General features: G+C 60.9%; 1 protein-coding gene across 12 annotated transcripts in view; it reads right to left on the bottom strand.

Annotated features, from left to right (window-relative positions):
* Positions 1–10,058, bottom strand: part of LOC135578760 (uncharacterized) — a 37,819-nt gene extending 27,761 nt beyond the window's left edge. For 6 of the 12 annotated variants that reach the window (XM_065054790.1, XM_065054795.1, XM_065054796.1 and 3 more), the window contains exons 1-9: positions 3,766–8,323; positions 3,339–3,581; positions 2,013–2,634; positions 1,782–1,876; positions 1,562–1,653; positions 1,290–1,428; positions 934–1,125; positions 565–696; positions 285–362 (exon numbers count right to left, since the gene is read on the bottom strand). In XM_065054790.1, the coding sequence (XP_064910862.1) occupies positions 285–362; positions 565–696; positions 934–1,125; positions 1,290–1,428; positions 1,562–1,653; positions 1,782–1,876; positions 2,013–2,634; positions 3,339–3,581; positions 3,766–4,140 (1,968 nt within the window). In that variant the 5' untranslated portion in view covers positions 4,141–8,323. Of the gene's footprint in view, positions 1–284; positions 363–564; positions 697–933; positions 1,126–1,289; positions 1,429–1,561; positions 1,654–1,781; positions 1,877–2,012; positions 2,635–3,338; positions 3,582–3,765; positions 8,326–9,911 lie in introns of those variants that run through there. The other 6 variants (XM_065054797.1, XM_065054798.1, XM_065054800.1 and 3 more) reach the window with 6 other exon arrangements.
* Between the last annotated feature and the right edge of the window lie 2,067 nt (positions 10,059–12,125).

Raw genomic sequence — 12,125 nt, 5'->3', positions numbered from 1 at the left:
CTAGCAACAGGGAAAGGCAGGAGAGCGGTGGGGACAGGATGCAGGGACAACGGGAGAGGGAGAAGTGGCTACGTGGCCCTGTTCACCCCATCACCCCCATGGGGTTGGTCCCACCAGCCGAAGGGACTCGGGGCCACAGAGGGACCTGGCAAGGGACCCGCAGCCGGGCTGGAAATCCTCCCTCCCCCTGGCTGGTTCTGCCAGCCAGCACCCAAGGGACAAGGGGTGTTTGTCACCCTGCCTGGGACACCCTTGGCTGGCACCAGGGCCCCTCGAGCCCGTACCTCATCGATTCCCAGCACCAGCATCTCCTCCTTGTCTGCTTGCTTCTTCTCCAGCCTCCCCAGGGCCTGGGACAGAGCCTTCCAAGGCAGACAGCAGCCCGTGATGCCACGGCAGGGTCGGAGCTGCCCCCCGGCCAGCCGAGCACCCCCTGCCTCCCCACCCCATCAGAAACCTCCAGGAAAGGCATGGGGAAGCTGTGCAGGGCTGCGAGCAGGGTGGCAGGGGGACAGACCCCTTGGGGTCCCAGCCTGGGCTCTCCTGCGGGTTACAGCCACCCACCTTGATGTCATTCTGCTTCTGCTGACGATCCTGCTGGAGGTTTGCAAGGGCCGAGCTCAACTTCTCATAGTCCTTTTGTAGCTGCATGATGCTGGCCTGGAGGCACTTGAGTTGCTCGTCCTGCTGCAGGGACTAAGAGGACAAGGCGGTGCTGAGCAAGGGGGTGGCTGCCCCTCGGGGACAGACCCAGGGTATTTTGGCTGGTGGCCACAGGCCCTCAGTGCAAGCAGGACATTTGCTCCAAGGCTTTAGTTCCCTTCCGTGCTGCTGACTCTCACAAGCCAATTAGGGGGGCAGCGAGGGGCTCCCCCATGTTGAAATGTCTGAGGGGTCCTGGCAGCTCAAGCCCCCTACACCACATCTCCTTACCTGTCTCCTCCACTTCGGATGACTCTCCACCTTGCTGCCCGCCTTCTGGACCAGGGACTCCACCTGCTCCTCGAGCTTCTCGCAGCGCTGGAGGAGTTTCCCCAGCAGCACCCTGGTGTCCGGGCTGCAGACGTGGCACCCTGCGTGTTCGTGTCCCCCGCTCTGCGCCGTCGTCCTCGGCTCGTCCACCTGCTGGCAGGGGAGGAGGAATCAGCTCTGAGCCGGGCTGGATGCCGCCCACAAGCCCAGGTGCCGTGGAGGCTCCATGGCCCCGTCCAGCCAGGGGACGTGGCCGGGACCCCGCCAGGACCCCCCCCGAGCCAGCGGGGGCTGGGAGCGCTGCCCCCGGGCCTCACCTCTGCCTGCAGCTGCTGCGCTGCCTCCATCACCAACTTATTCACGTACTTGGCCGCAAACTGCTCCAGCTCGGCCTGGGTTGGCTCCTGCTGCTTCCCCAGCTCCTTGCGCTCTGCCTTGACCTTCTGTCCCTTGGGCCTGGACAGCGAGACAGGGGCAGGGGCAGGCTTAGCCTTCGTGGGGGTGTCCCTCGGCCCCCAAACTGGGATGTTCCCAGACCCCAGGCTCCCTCACAGCCCTGCAGGTAGGAAACCCTCTCCCATCCTTTTACCGTGGCTGTTGGGTCATCTGGCCACTGCCGTCTGCTTTCCTACCGGCTCCAGACCCCCTCGTCTTTCTGGGAGCATCCTCCACCTTGCTGATCTGGGAACGGCAGTGGGGGGGGTGAGGGCACAGCCCCCTGTGTCATTCTGGCACGGGGAGCCTTCAGCTGCCCCCTCCCTGCCCAAACTGCTGTCCCCACAGCCCCTCGGGGACTGCTGCCGGCTCACCTTCTCCTTCTCCCCGTGGAGGGCCCTGGCCATGTCCTGCAGGAAGGACACCTGGCACCTGAGGTCGGCCAGGATGCTGGTGATGCTCTGCCGGCCTAGAGGGACATGGTGCAAGGGGATGTGCTGTCGGTGAGGGGGTCTCACCCGTGGGGCCAGGCTCTGAGCATGACGAGCCCCTGACCCAGGGTGTCCCCACACCAAACAACCCCGCCAGCCCCCCCGTGCTCTCACCTCCCTTTGGGAAGAGCCGGCGCACGTCCTCAAGATCTGCGCTTTCTGCTTTTGTAGATTTAAGCTGCTCCACCTGTTCCTTCAGACCAGCGCAGAGCTGGCCGAGCTGCCCAACCTGTGACAGCACCTCCCGCATCTCCGACTCGTAGCTTGAGGTGCTGGTGGAGCCCCAGGGCTTGGCCGGCTCTTGGGCATCCCCTGGGATGGTGGCTTTGGAGCTGGAGGACCCAGGCTGCACCCCAGGGGTGGTGGTGTGGGTCCCAGGGGATCCTGCCTGCATCCCCGCGGTGCTGGCCTGGGCATCAGGGGCCCCTGGTTGTGTCCCCAGGGAGGTGCTGGCCTGGGTGCCCGGGGATCCTGGCTGCATCCCCGGGGTGGTGGCGTTGGCACCAATAGACCTCTTGTGAATGGAGGGAGCGCCTGACAACTTCACAGGGGTCGCTGGTTGCCCCTGTATCCCTGCTTGCATCCCCGGGGAGCCAGACCCTGCAGTCCCCTTGCTGGTCTCCATCCCAGGCTGTGTCCCACGTCCCTTTGGCTCCAGTGCTGAGCTCCTCCTGGCCTGGCTGTCCATGGCCACCTGGGTGGGCTCAGCGGGGGCAGACTGGCCCCCAGCACCCTCCTGGGAAGAAGAGGCAAAAGGCAGCAGGTTTACTGGCAGCTGGGCAGCCTAGAGGACAGACCCCAGAACCCCCCGCCATGTCCCCAGTCCCCGTCCCCAAACCACCATCTTGCATGGCCAGACTCGTGTTGAAAACGAGAGCCCAAATGCAAAGTGATCACGGGGTCAGCCCGGCCATGGAACCAGAGGGATGGGATCCCCAGGGATGGAACCCCCAGCATCACTGCCCAGCACCCCAGCCCACAGGCTGTGCCCCGAGGCAGGAGGGCTGGTGTCCCCGAGGGAGCGGGGGACGCAGCCGCCTCCTGTCCCTGCGCAGCCCGGCAGTGTCCCGGGGCTTCCCCTGGAGCTGGGCGAGGAGAGGGACACCCGCTCAGATGTGGGAGCGGGATTTAAAGAGTATCCCCGAGTGAACTGGGGCACGAGGCAGAGGGACACTGGGCAGGGCTGTGCCTGGGGGCCGCGGCTGAATTGCATGGGCAGAACTTTATCTCCCCTCCTGCCCCTCCCACAGTTCTGTTTTGAGGGCTCTCTAGTTCAAAAGTGCCTTAGCAACTCCTGGGACACCCTTCCCATCTTCCCTCCTGCTGCCCTTCACGCTGCTGACACCGATGGCCGTGGGGCAGGGGCACAGTGTGACAGGGCAGCAGGAGCGGGGAGGGACGAGGGCCCAGCTCCCTCCCGGGGCACCAGGGGATGCTCACCAGGCCAAGCGTCTCCTGGATCTCCTGGATGTCCTCCGCCAGGCCGGAATGCGCCTCCTGCAGGGCATGCATGTCCTCTGCCAGGCCGACATGCGCCTCCTTCACCTCCTGGATGTCCTGTTCCAGGCCAGAATGCGCCTCCTGCATGGCCTCCTTCATCTCCCGCACGTCCTGTTCCAGGCTGGACTGCGCCTCCTTAAACTTGCTGATCTCCTCCCACAGGTCCTGGAGCGAAGCCCTTTTCTGGGAGAGCGGGTGGGGGGTGAGCCCAGGGGAGGGTCCCTGGGGACCTGGGCCCCGCTGTGCTCTGCTGCGGGAGCTCGGGCTTAACCCAGCCCTTGGGCTGAGGGCGGCACGACGGCAGCGCGGAGCCCGGAGGAGGGGGCGTCTCGTGGGGGAGCACCCAGGGACCAGCAAGAGCATCTACCTTGGGGACATCTCTCTTCTCCTCTTCCGTTGTTTTTGGCATGGCCTCCTTGGCCACGGAGGAGACCTTGGAGTTGCTCCCGGTCCCCTCCAGCATGTCCTTCTCATCCAGCTGCTGCTTTGGTTTCCAGAGGTGCTGCCCTGTGCCCAGGGCTCCGTCCTCCTCCTTCTCCTGGCCAGGCTGGGCCTTGCTGTCCTGATCCTTTGCCAGGCCGGGGGTCGGGCTCTGCCCTGGCTCCAGGACAGACAGCTCCTGCTGGCCCAGCTGCCCGATGATGGCCTCAAGCAATTTGTGCAGTGCCACCAAGTCGACAACCCCCAAATGGGGTGTCCCCATGGCGGCGTTCAGCATCTCCAGCAGTCCACGTGTGGCCATCGCTGCTGCTCTGCCCGAAAACACTGAACTGGATGTGGGAAGACGGGAGCTCTTCTGTCCGGAGATGATGTTGGAGGGATGGGCAGCCAGCAGCCTTTCTCCTCCTCCTTCTTGCCACAGAAAGTGATCCAGTCACCGAACAGATCCAAGTGCCAAAAGCAATCCGAGTGATGAAAGTGATCCAGTCGCCAAACAGATCCAAGTTCCGAAAGTGATAAAACCACCAACAGCAGTTCAACCACCAGAAGTGGTTCAACCACCAGTAGCGATCCTACCACCAAAAGTGGTGCAACCACCAATAGCGATCCCACCACGAAAGCGATCCAACTGCCAAAATGAGTCCACCACCACAGTGATCCCACCACAGCAAGTGATCCCACCACGGCCAGTGACCAAATGGGCGAGGGGCACAGGTGACAGGGGACAATATAGTGTCTCTGTTGCCTGGCAACAGCCGCCCCAGGAGCCAGCGGGCGCCGCCCTGGTCCTTTGTGATGAAGTCACCCACGGGATGGGAGATGCTGAGGCTCCCTCCTGCCTTTCCCACTTTACCACCTACAATGCAGCTGGTGACACCTCAAATGCTGTGGCAGGTCACTGCAGCCCGTGCCCAGATTCAAAGTACAATCAGACAGGTCATGGGGAATGAAATCTCATTTCACTCAATTAAATACCCTCAGTTTTAATTGCAGAAAGAATGGCTTTATCCGTGTTGTGCACTAAATGAAACTCTCCCGACGTCTCACCCTTTCCTTTCCCCATGGCACAGCTGGCCTCGGAGGCGATTCCCCTTGGTGGCAGATGTGCAGCGACTGGCTCACGAGTGCACCAGCACTGGGAACCTGGGCTGAAAACAAGGTCAAAGTGCCTGGTTTAGGACGCCTTTCCCTGCGGTTCATCAAGCAGAAGGGTGTCTTTTGAGAGGGAGCTGTTCTGAAGGGATTTCTTCTGCCTCTCTTGACCGTTGGCATGAGCCAGCGGCTGCTGACCAGGAAATGTGCTCATCGCTTGCTCCCTCAAGAACACTGCTCTGGCCTTTGCAGCTGGAACGACATAAACCAGAGGATGTTTCCTGTCACCTCTGCAAGAAGGTGGTTCAAATGCAAAGGCTGATCTTGCCCGTAAGCAGCACAAACTGCTCTAGAGACAGCTCTTTGCTGGGGATGGAGCTGCGAGAGAGGTTCTCCAGCTGGCACGGCTGCCTCCCTTTTGAAACACGGGCAATCTTGTGCTGGGAGTCCCGTCCCTCAGCCTCATGGCTCTGACATCTCCTCTGATGCTTCAGAAACGCTGCTGCTAGCTACACAGCCATTGCAAGATCCTTTTGCACTGCGAACTGAAGCTGCTCCATCGCTGAAAGGGAGACCCCAACACAGAAAGCAGGGCTGCCATGATTCCTCTGAGAGTGAACCCCACATCCCAAAGAAAGCCGGTCCTTAGAGATGGCCAAGTTTGGAGCAGCGCTGTCACACGTGAGCTGCGAGTCACACAAGGAAGAGTTCCAGGGGACGGAGCGTGTCCCCAGATGGCTTTTGCCAGCGCTGACTGAGGAAGAGGCGTCCTGTCCAGGGACCTCTGCACAGACATCTCCAGGCAGAGCAAGACACCGGGGGGCAACAGCCCCTCTCAAACCCCAGTTTTGCACCCCAAGTGGCCGCACGGCAATGGGCAAGCGTTCATCCCGGGCCAGAGATGCTGGCTCCAGAAGTCATGGCTTGCTCCTGGGAGGGTCTTCTTGTGTCAGAACCTCCTGTGTTTCGCCACGCATTTTTCACTGTCAATGACTTTCATTTCTTTTCCCTCTACGCTCTCCTCCACTTTTGCCGTGGAGAGCAGATGCCAACAGTCTATTCCAGCCTTACGGGATCTTGCAGACTTCTCCTTTGCTGTCTGTGGTGCTGGTGACTGCCTTCTGCTGCCCCTGGTTCATGTTGAAGATTAATTCCTGGCAGACGCGGTTGGTGCTGCTGAGCAACACTCTTGGCTTTGTGCTAGTGCTCAGTAGGACACCGACAAGGAAGCAGGTGTCAAAAACCTCTCGGTTCTTGTGTTGAATGGTGTTGTGAGGAATCATTTAACTTCTCATTTTCATCGTGAGCTCCTGGGGTTTTTGACAAGACTGGCCTCAAAAAGGGCCGGGTCTGTCCGGGGGGGAGGTGGGGAGGGCACTAAATTCAGCTCAGTGCTCAGAAAGCAGGGGCCGTGCCGGGAACCGCGAGGGGCCCGGCCAGCGCCTCGTGTCCCGGGGGCCCTGCCTGACTTTCTGTGTCCTAATGGGGTGCGAAGTGGAGCAGGGGACAGGGAGCCGGGTGAAGAGGGTCCTGAGGGACCCCAAAACTCTCCCCACCCATCGTGCTGGTCCTCATTGCATCACCTCATCCCTGCCCGGGGCAGCTGGCATCAGAGCAGTGTCCCCTCCCCAAACCCGCTGCACCCCAGCGCTCTAAGCACCCTGGATGGTCCAAACTGTTCTTCGCAGCCCGAGCTGGCCCTGCCTGGGCTGGAGATCCTCCCCAGGCAGCCCCCACGTTCTGGGGGTGCCACCCAGACCCTGCAGCGCTGGGTACCCCAATACCCACCAGAGCTCGGCTTCGAGCATCCCCTGGTGCGGGATGCAGCCAGATCTTCAGTGATGGGGAGTTGGCAGGTTGGGACTCCAAAAACCATCCATGGCCGATCTGACACCCCCGCAGATGTGCACCCCCAGCAACACACCGGCCACGCCGCCCAACTTCCCCGACGCTCTGGCCACGTTCTCCAAGCTGCGAACCCCCGAGAGCCACAGAGCAGCATCAGCCCCATCACCTCCATGGCCTGTGCCCCCAGGAGCTTCAGTCCCTACTGGGCTTCCTCACCCACAACCCCCAGCCCGCCTGGCTGCCCCCTCCTCACCCACCGCCCACGGCCTCCACCACCCCCTGCCCCCCAGAAAGCCACGGCCACCATGGACAGCCAGAGACCAGACTGGGTTGGCGGAGGTGGGGGGGTCAGGGGGGTCCCGGGCCAGGGTGTTGGGAGCGGGGGCTCCCCTGAGAATCGCACTGGAACAATTTTCTAGGTATTATTTCTAGGGTGGGGGGCACACACTGCTGGGGAGGGCACTGGCCCTTGAGAGCCTCTAGATGGTCTTTTCTCCCCTCATTTTTTAAAAATATATATTTAATATATATAAATCTAGAGAGAAGGAGCAGCAGCACAGGGGTGGGTGCTGGGTGGGGGGGGTTTCTTAACGCCCCCTCCCACCAGCATCGCTGCAGCGTGGCGGGAGAGCGAAGGGGACGCAAATAACGAAGAAATCAATGGCCAGAGGCAGCTGTCGGCACCCAGGTCATGGCTATGGGGGCACCCTGGATTGGGGGCACACAGCCGCTGGGCGCCCTGCCTCTGCATGTCCCAGACCCCTGATGAAGCCCCCAAAGCAATCCCCTCCTCCGGCTCCCATTACCCTTTGTCCTATCATTGTTTGCCCCCGAGAAGAGCCTGGCTCCATCCTCATGGCACTCACCCTTTATATATTTATAAACATTAATGAGGTCCCCCCTTAGTCTCCTCTTCTCCAAACTAAAGAGCCCCAGCTCCCTCAGCCTTTCTTCATAAGGGAGGTGCTCCACTCCCTTAATCATCTTCGTTGCCCTACGCTGGACCCTCTCCAGCAGTTCCCTGTCCTTCTGGAACTGAGGGGCCCACAACTGGACACAATATTCCAGATGTGGTCTCACCAGGGCGGAGCAGAGGGGAAGGAGGACCTCTCTCCATCTACTAGCCACCCCCCTTCTAATACACCCCAGGATGCCATTGGCCTTCCTGGCCACAAGGGCACAGGGCTGGCTCATGGTCATCCTGTTGTCCACCAGGACCCCCAGGTCCCTTTCCCCTACACTGCTCTCTAATACGTAATTTCCCAACCTATACTGGAACCTGGGGTTGTTCCTGCCCAGATGCAGGACTCTACACTTGCCCTTGTCAAATTTCATCAGGTTATTCCCCGCCCAACTCTCCAGCCTGTCCAGGTCTCTGGATGGCAGCACAGCCTTCTGGTGTGTCAGCCACCCCTCCCAGCTTGGTGTCATCAGCAAACTTGCCGATAGTGCACTCTATTCCCTCGTCCAAATCGTTAATGAATATACTGAATAACATTGGCCCCAGTACTGACCCCTGAGGCACTGCACTGGATACTGGCCTCCAGCTGGACTCCGCACCATTGACTACCGCTCTCTGGCTTCTCTCCTTAAGCCAGTTTGCAACCCACCTCACTGCTCCATTGTCTAGACGAAGCTGTTCCATTACTTTCCCAGGGACAGAGGTGAGGCTGACCGGTCTGTAATTACCCGGGTCCTCCTTCTTGCCCTTTTTGAAGACTGCAGTGACATTCGCTTTCCTCCAATCCTCGGGCACCTCCCCCGTTTCCCAAGACTTGGCAAACATGACGGAGAGCGGTCCAGCAGTGACTTCAGCCGGCTCCCTCAGCACCCGCGGGTGCATCCCCTCCGGACCCGTGGATTTATGGATGTCCAGACTATTTAATTGCTCCCTAACCCAGTCCTCATCGACTAAAGCAAACTCCTCCACTGACCTGGCTTCATCCGGGGTCTCAGGGGTACAGGGCTCCCCAGGACGGCCTCCGGCAGAGTAGACAGAGACAAAGAAGGCATTCAGGAATTCTGCCTCCTCTGTATCTTCTGCCACCAGGGCACCCACCCCGTTCATCAGTGGGCCTACATTGCCTCTGGTGTTAGTTTTATCTGCTATGTATTTGAAAAAGTTCTTTTTGCTGTCCTCGACCCCTCTCGCCAGCTGTAATTCTAGGGGGCCTCGGCTATCCTAGCTGCCTTCCTGCATCCTCTAACAGCAGCCTTATATTCCTCCCAAGTGGCCAGCCCCTGCCTCCATGACCTGCAAACTCTCCTCTTCTGCTTGAGCATACCCAACAGGTCCCTGTTCAACCACGCAGGCCTCCTGGCTCCCTTCCTTGACTCCCTTCGTGTGGGGATGCTCTGATCCTGAGCGTGGAAGAAGCAATCTCTGAATGCAACCCAGCTATCTCGGGCCCCTTTTCCTTCAAGCAGTCTTGCCCGTGGGATTTCCCCCAGCAATTGCTTGAAAAGGCCAAAGTTACCCCTGCTAAAGTCCAGGGCTGCAATTCTACTTGCTGTTCTGTTCCTGCCACCCAAGATGCTGAACTCCACCTTCTCGTGGTCACTGCAGCCCAGGCAGCCCTCAACCTTTCCTGCTTCGACCAGACCCTCCTTGCTAGCGAGGATGAGATCCAGCAGTGCACCTCTCCCAGTCGGCTCCTCCACCACCTGCATGAGGCGGTTCTCACCGATGCACGGCAGGAACCTCCTGGACTGTGGCTGGCTGGCTGAACGGTCCTTCCAGCAAACACCAGGGAACTTAAAATCCCCCACAACAACCAGGGCCTGTGACCGTGAGGCCGCTCTCAGCTGCCCATAGAAGGCCTCATCAGCTTCCTCAGCCTGATCTGGTGGCCTGCAACAGACGCCCACAGCAGTGTCACCCCTGCCAGCCTGCCCCTTGATCCTGACCCATACACTCTCAACTCGCTCCTCATCCGCTCCTGGGCAGAATTTAGTACACTGTAGCTGCTCTCTCACATAGAGAGCAACTCCACCACCACGCCTGGCTGGCCTGTCTTTACTTCATTTGATGAGGTTAGTTGTAATCTTTTAGTTTCCCGCTGACAACACGTCTCTTAATTATTAGTTAAATACAAACTAAGCTCTCAGCTCCTAAACAACGTGTTACTTAACCTTCCGTCTCCCTCTTGTCGTGCAGAAGGAGCTAAAAGGTGAAAAACGTCCCCTCACCGCGCAGGCGGTCAGAAAGCATTTCCCTCACGTCAACCGGTTCCTGAGGGCCGCATCTTGTAGAACTTCACCGCAGCGTACGCTGACTCGGCAGCTTCTCTTCAAAAGCGGGAAGAGAAAACAGGGACAGGCGTCTGAAAAAACAAGGCAGAGAACAGAGCAGCTGGGAACACCGTGTCATTCGCACGTGCACGTCCCACAAGCCCCCGAGCGTGGGGGGGCTCCCCGAGGAAAACAAAGCGGGGGCAGCGCCCCAAACAGCCGCAGCCCCCGGCCCGCAGGCCGGCAGCCGCCCCCTGGCACGGCAACGCTTCCGGCCGACCCGAGAAGGGAGCCGTTCGTGCCGGCCGGTATCGACACCCCCCTTTTCCAGGCAGCTCGGAGAACTCCCTTTGCCAGCGTCGTCCTGGTACGTTCCCCTCGTCCGGCTGCTCTTGTCTGTACCCCGTGTGCACTATCAAGACGGTTTTCTAGGCACGTTTCCCATTGCCTCGTTCGCACAGGGCTTCTAAATTCGCTCTTACCTGTTCGTCCGATCTCGACAGAGCGCGTCAGCTCCTCGCGCCGCGAGGCGCCGCTGCTCTCCCGTCGCCGGTGACGGCTCCTTTGGACCCTAATTCTGATCGGGCTATTAATCTCCTATTAATTGCTTATCCTCTTTGTTACAGTTTCCTGACGTTGGCTGGAGGACACGGCCACCTGGGCTCACAGATGCGGCTTCCGTACCGGTCTCTGTCCTCTCGGTGGCTGGTTTTACAGCGGCGCCTGCCAATTTATGGCCAGTTTCCTGAGCAGCGTTTCCCTTCTGAGGCCCATTGCAACGCGTGACGGCAACTCTCCTCGCAACAGCACAGCTTCCAGCAACCGGAGCATCACGTTTAATCTGCCTCCCTTGTGCCGTTAATACACTTTATTCTTTTCAAACGGCTTCAAGGGCCCGCACCCTTCAAGAAACCTGCTTAGAATCAGTGCAGCTACTAATCTTCTTCTCTTTGCGTAACTCTACAGCTCACGCGAGAGCAATTGCTTCAGCTTTCTGGGCAGAAGTCCCTGGAGGTAAAGCTTTAGCTTCCCTTACCTGCTGGGCGGTCGGCACCGCACGCCCGGCTTCACGTACCCCTCGCTTTACGCAAAGCTGCTCCCATCGCTGACCCGGGAGGCTTCGGCATCCTCCAGCGGCCGGTCCCTTCAATCCGCTTCTGCTGTTGCCGAGCAACCGCGGGCCACCGACTGCCAGACGGATCCACTGAGGAAAGAAGCCGCGCCGACAACGTTAGCAGGAGCAATATTTACGGCATTAAACGTTTAAGGAGGCACCGAGGGAGGGGTGTCGTTTGCACACCAATGGGGACCTGACCCCCGTCGGGGAGAACGGACACCGGCACGCACAGACCCGACCGCGAACCCCCGCGGCTCGATCGGCGTCTCTGCCCCCCCCCTTGCCGTGCGCTGCAGTACCCGAGTTTCGCCACAGGGCGGCAGCACCGAGGCGCGCCGCGGCACCGCGTTGGGGCGGCCGGGTGCAGTACCGCGCTTTGCCCACAGGACGGCGCCACTGAGACCCGCCGCGGCAGCCCCGGGCGAGCGCTCGTGCCGCGTTTCGCGGGAATCCCGCCAAAAAAAACCCAAAAAACAAACGCGACCAAACAAAAAAGCGCACAGAGAGAGCCGCGGCGCGAGAGCCGCGCCCGCAGGACACGGAACCCGCCGGGGCTCGCCCCGAGCTCCCGCCGAAGCGGCGCCCCGCTCGCCACGCCACCCAGCCCGCCCGCAACCGCGCCTTAGCTCTGCTTGTAACCGTCCCCGCGACCGACGGGGGCTGCGCCGCTCCCGGAGGGGCTGCCGCACCGGGCACGGGCGCTGCGCCGGAGGGAGACGCGGCTCCGGACCGCACGCCTCCCAGCAGCTTCGCCAGCGCGGCCGTAAGGGCTGGGGGGGGGGGGAACCGGAACCGAACGCCTCCGCGCCGCGCCGCGCCGGCCCCTCCCGCTCCCCCCGTTCCAACGGCACGGTCACCCTCGCCGCTGCCGCACTCACCTGCCGCCTCTTTCGCCGCTCCGTTCCCCTCGCGCTCCCCCGCCGTCCCGCCGGGCTCCGCGGGCACCGACAGCCGCCGCGCCCCGGAGACGCCCGCGGCGGGAGGTCCCCGGCTGTCGC

The sequence above is a fragment of the Columba livia genome, chromosome 2, assembly GCF_036013475.1.
Source record: "Columba livia isolate bColLiv1 breed racing homer chromosome 2, bColLiv1.pat.W.v2, whole genome shotgun sequence".
In the NCBI taxonomy this organism is placed as follows: domain Eukaryota; kingdom Metazoa; phylum Chordata; class Aves; order Columbiformes; family Columbidae; genus Columba; species Columba livia.
Note: the sequence above shows the minus strand (reverse complement) of the source record. Positions and strands in the feature narration are given on the sequence as shown.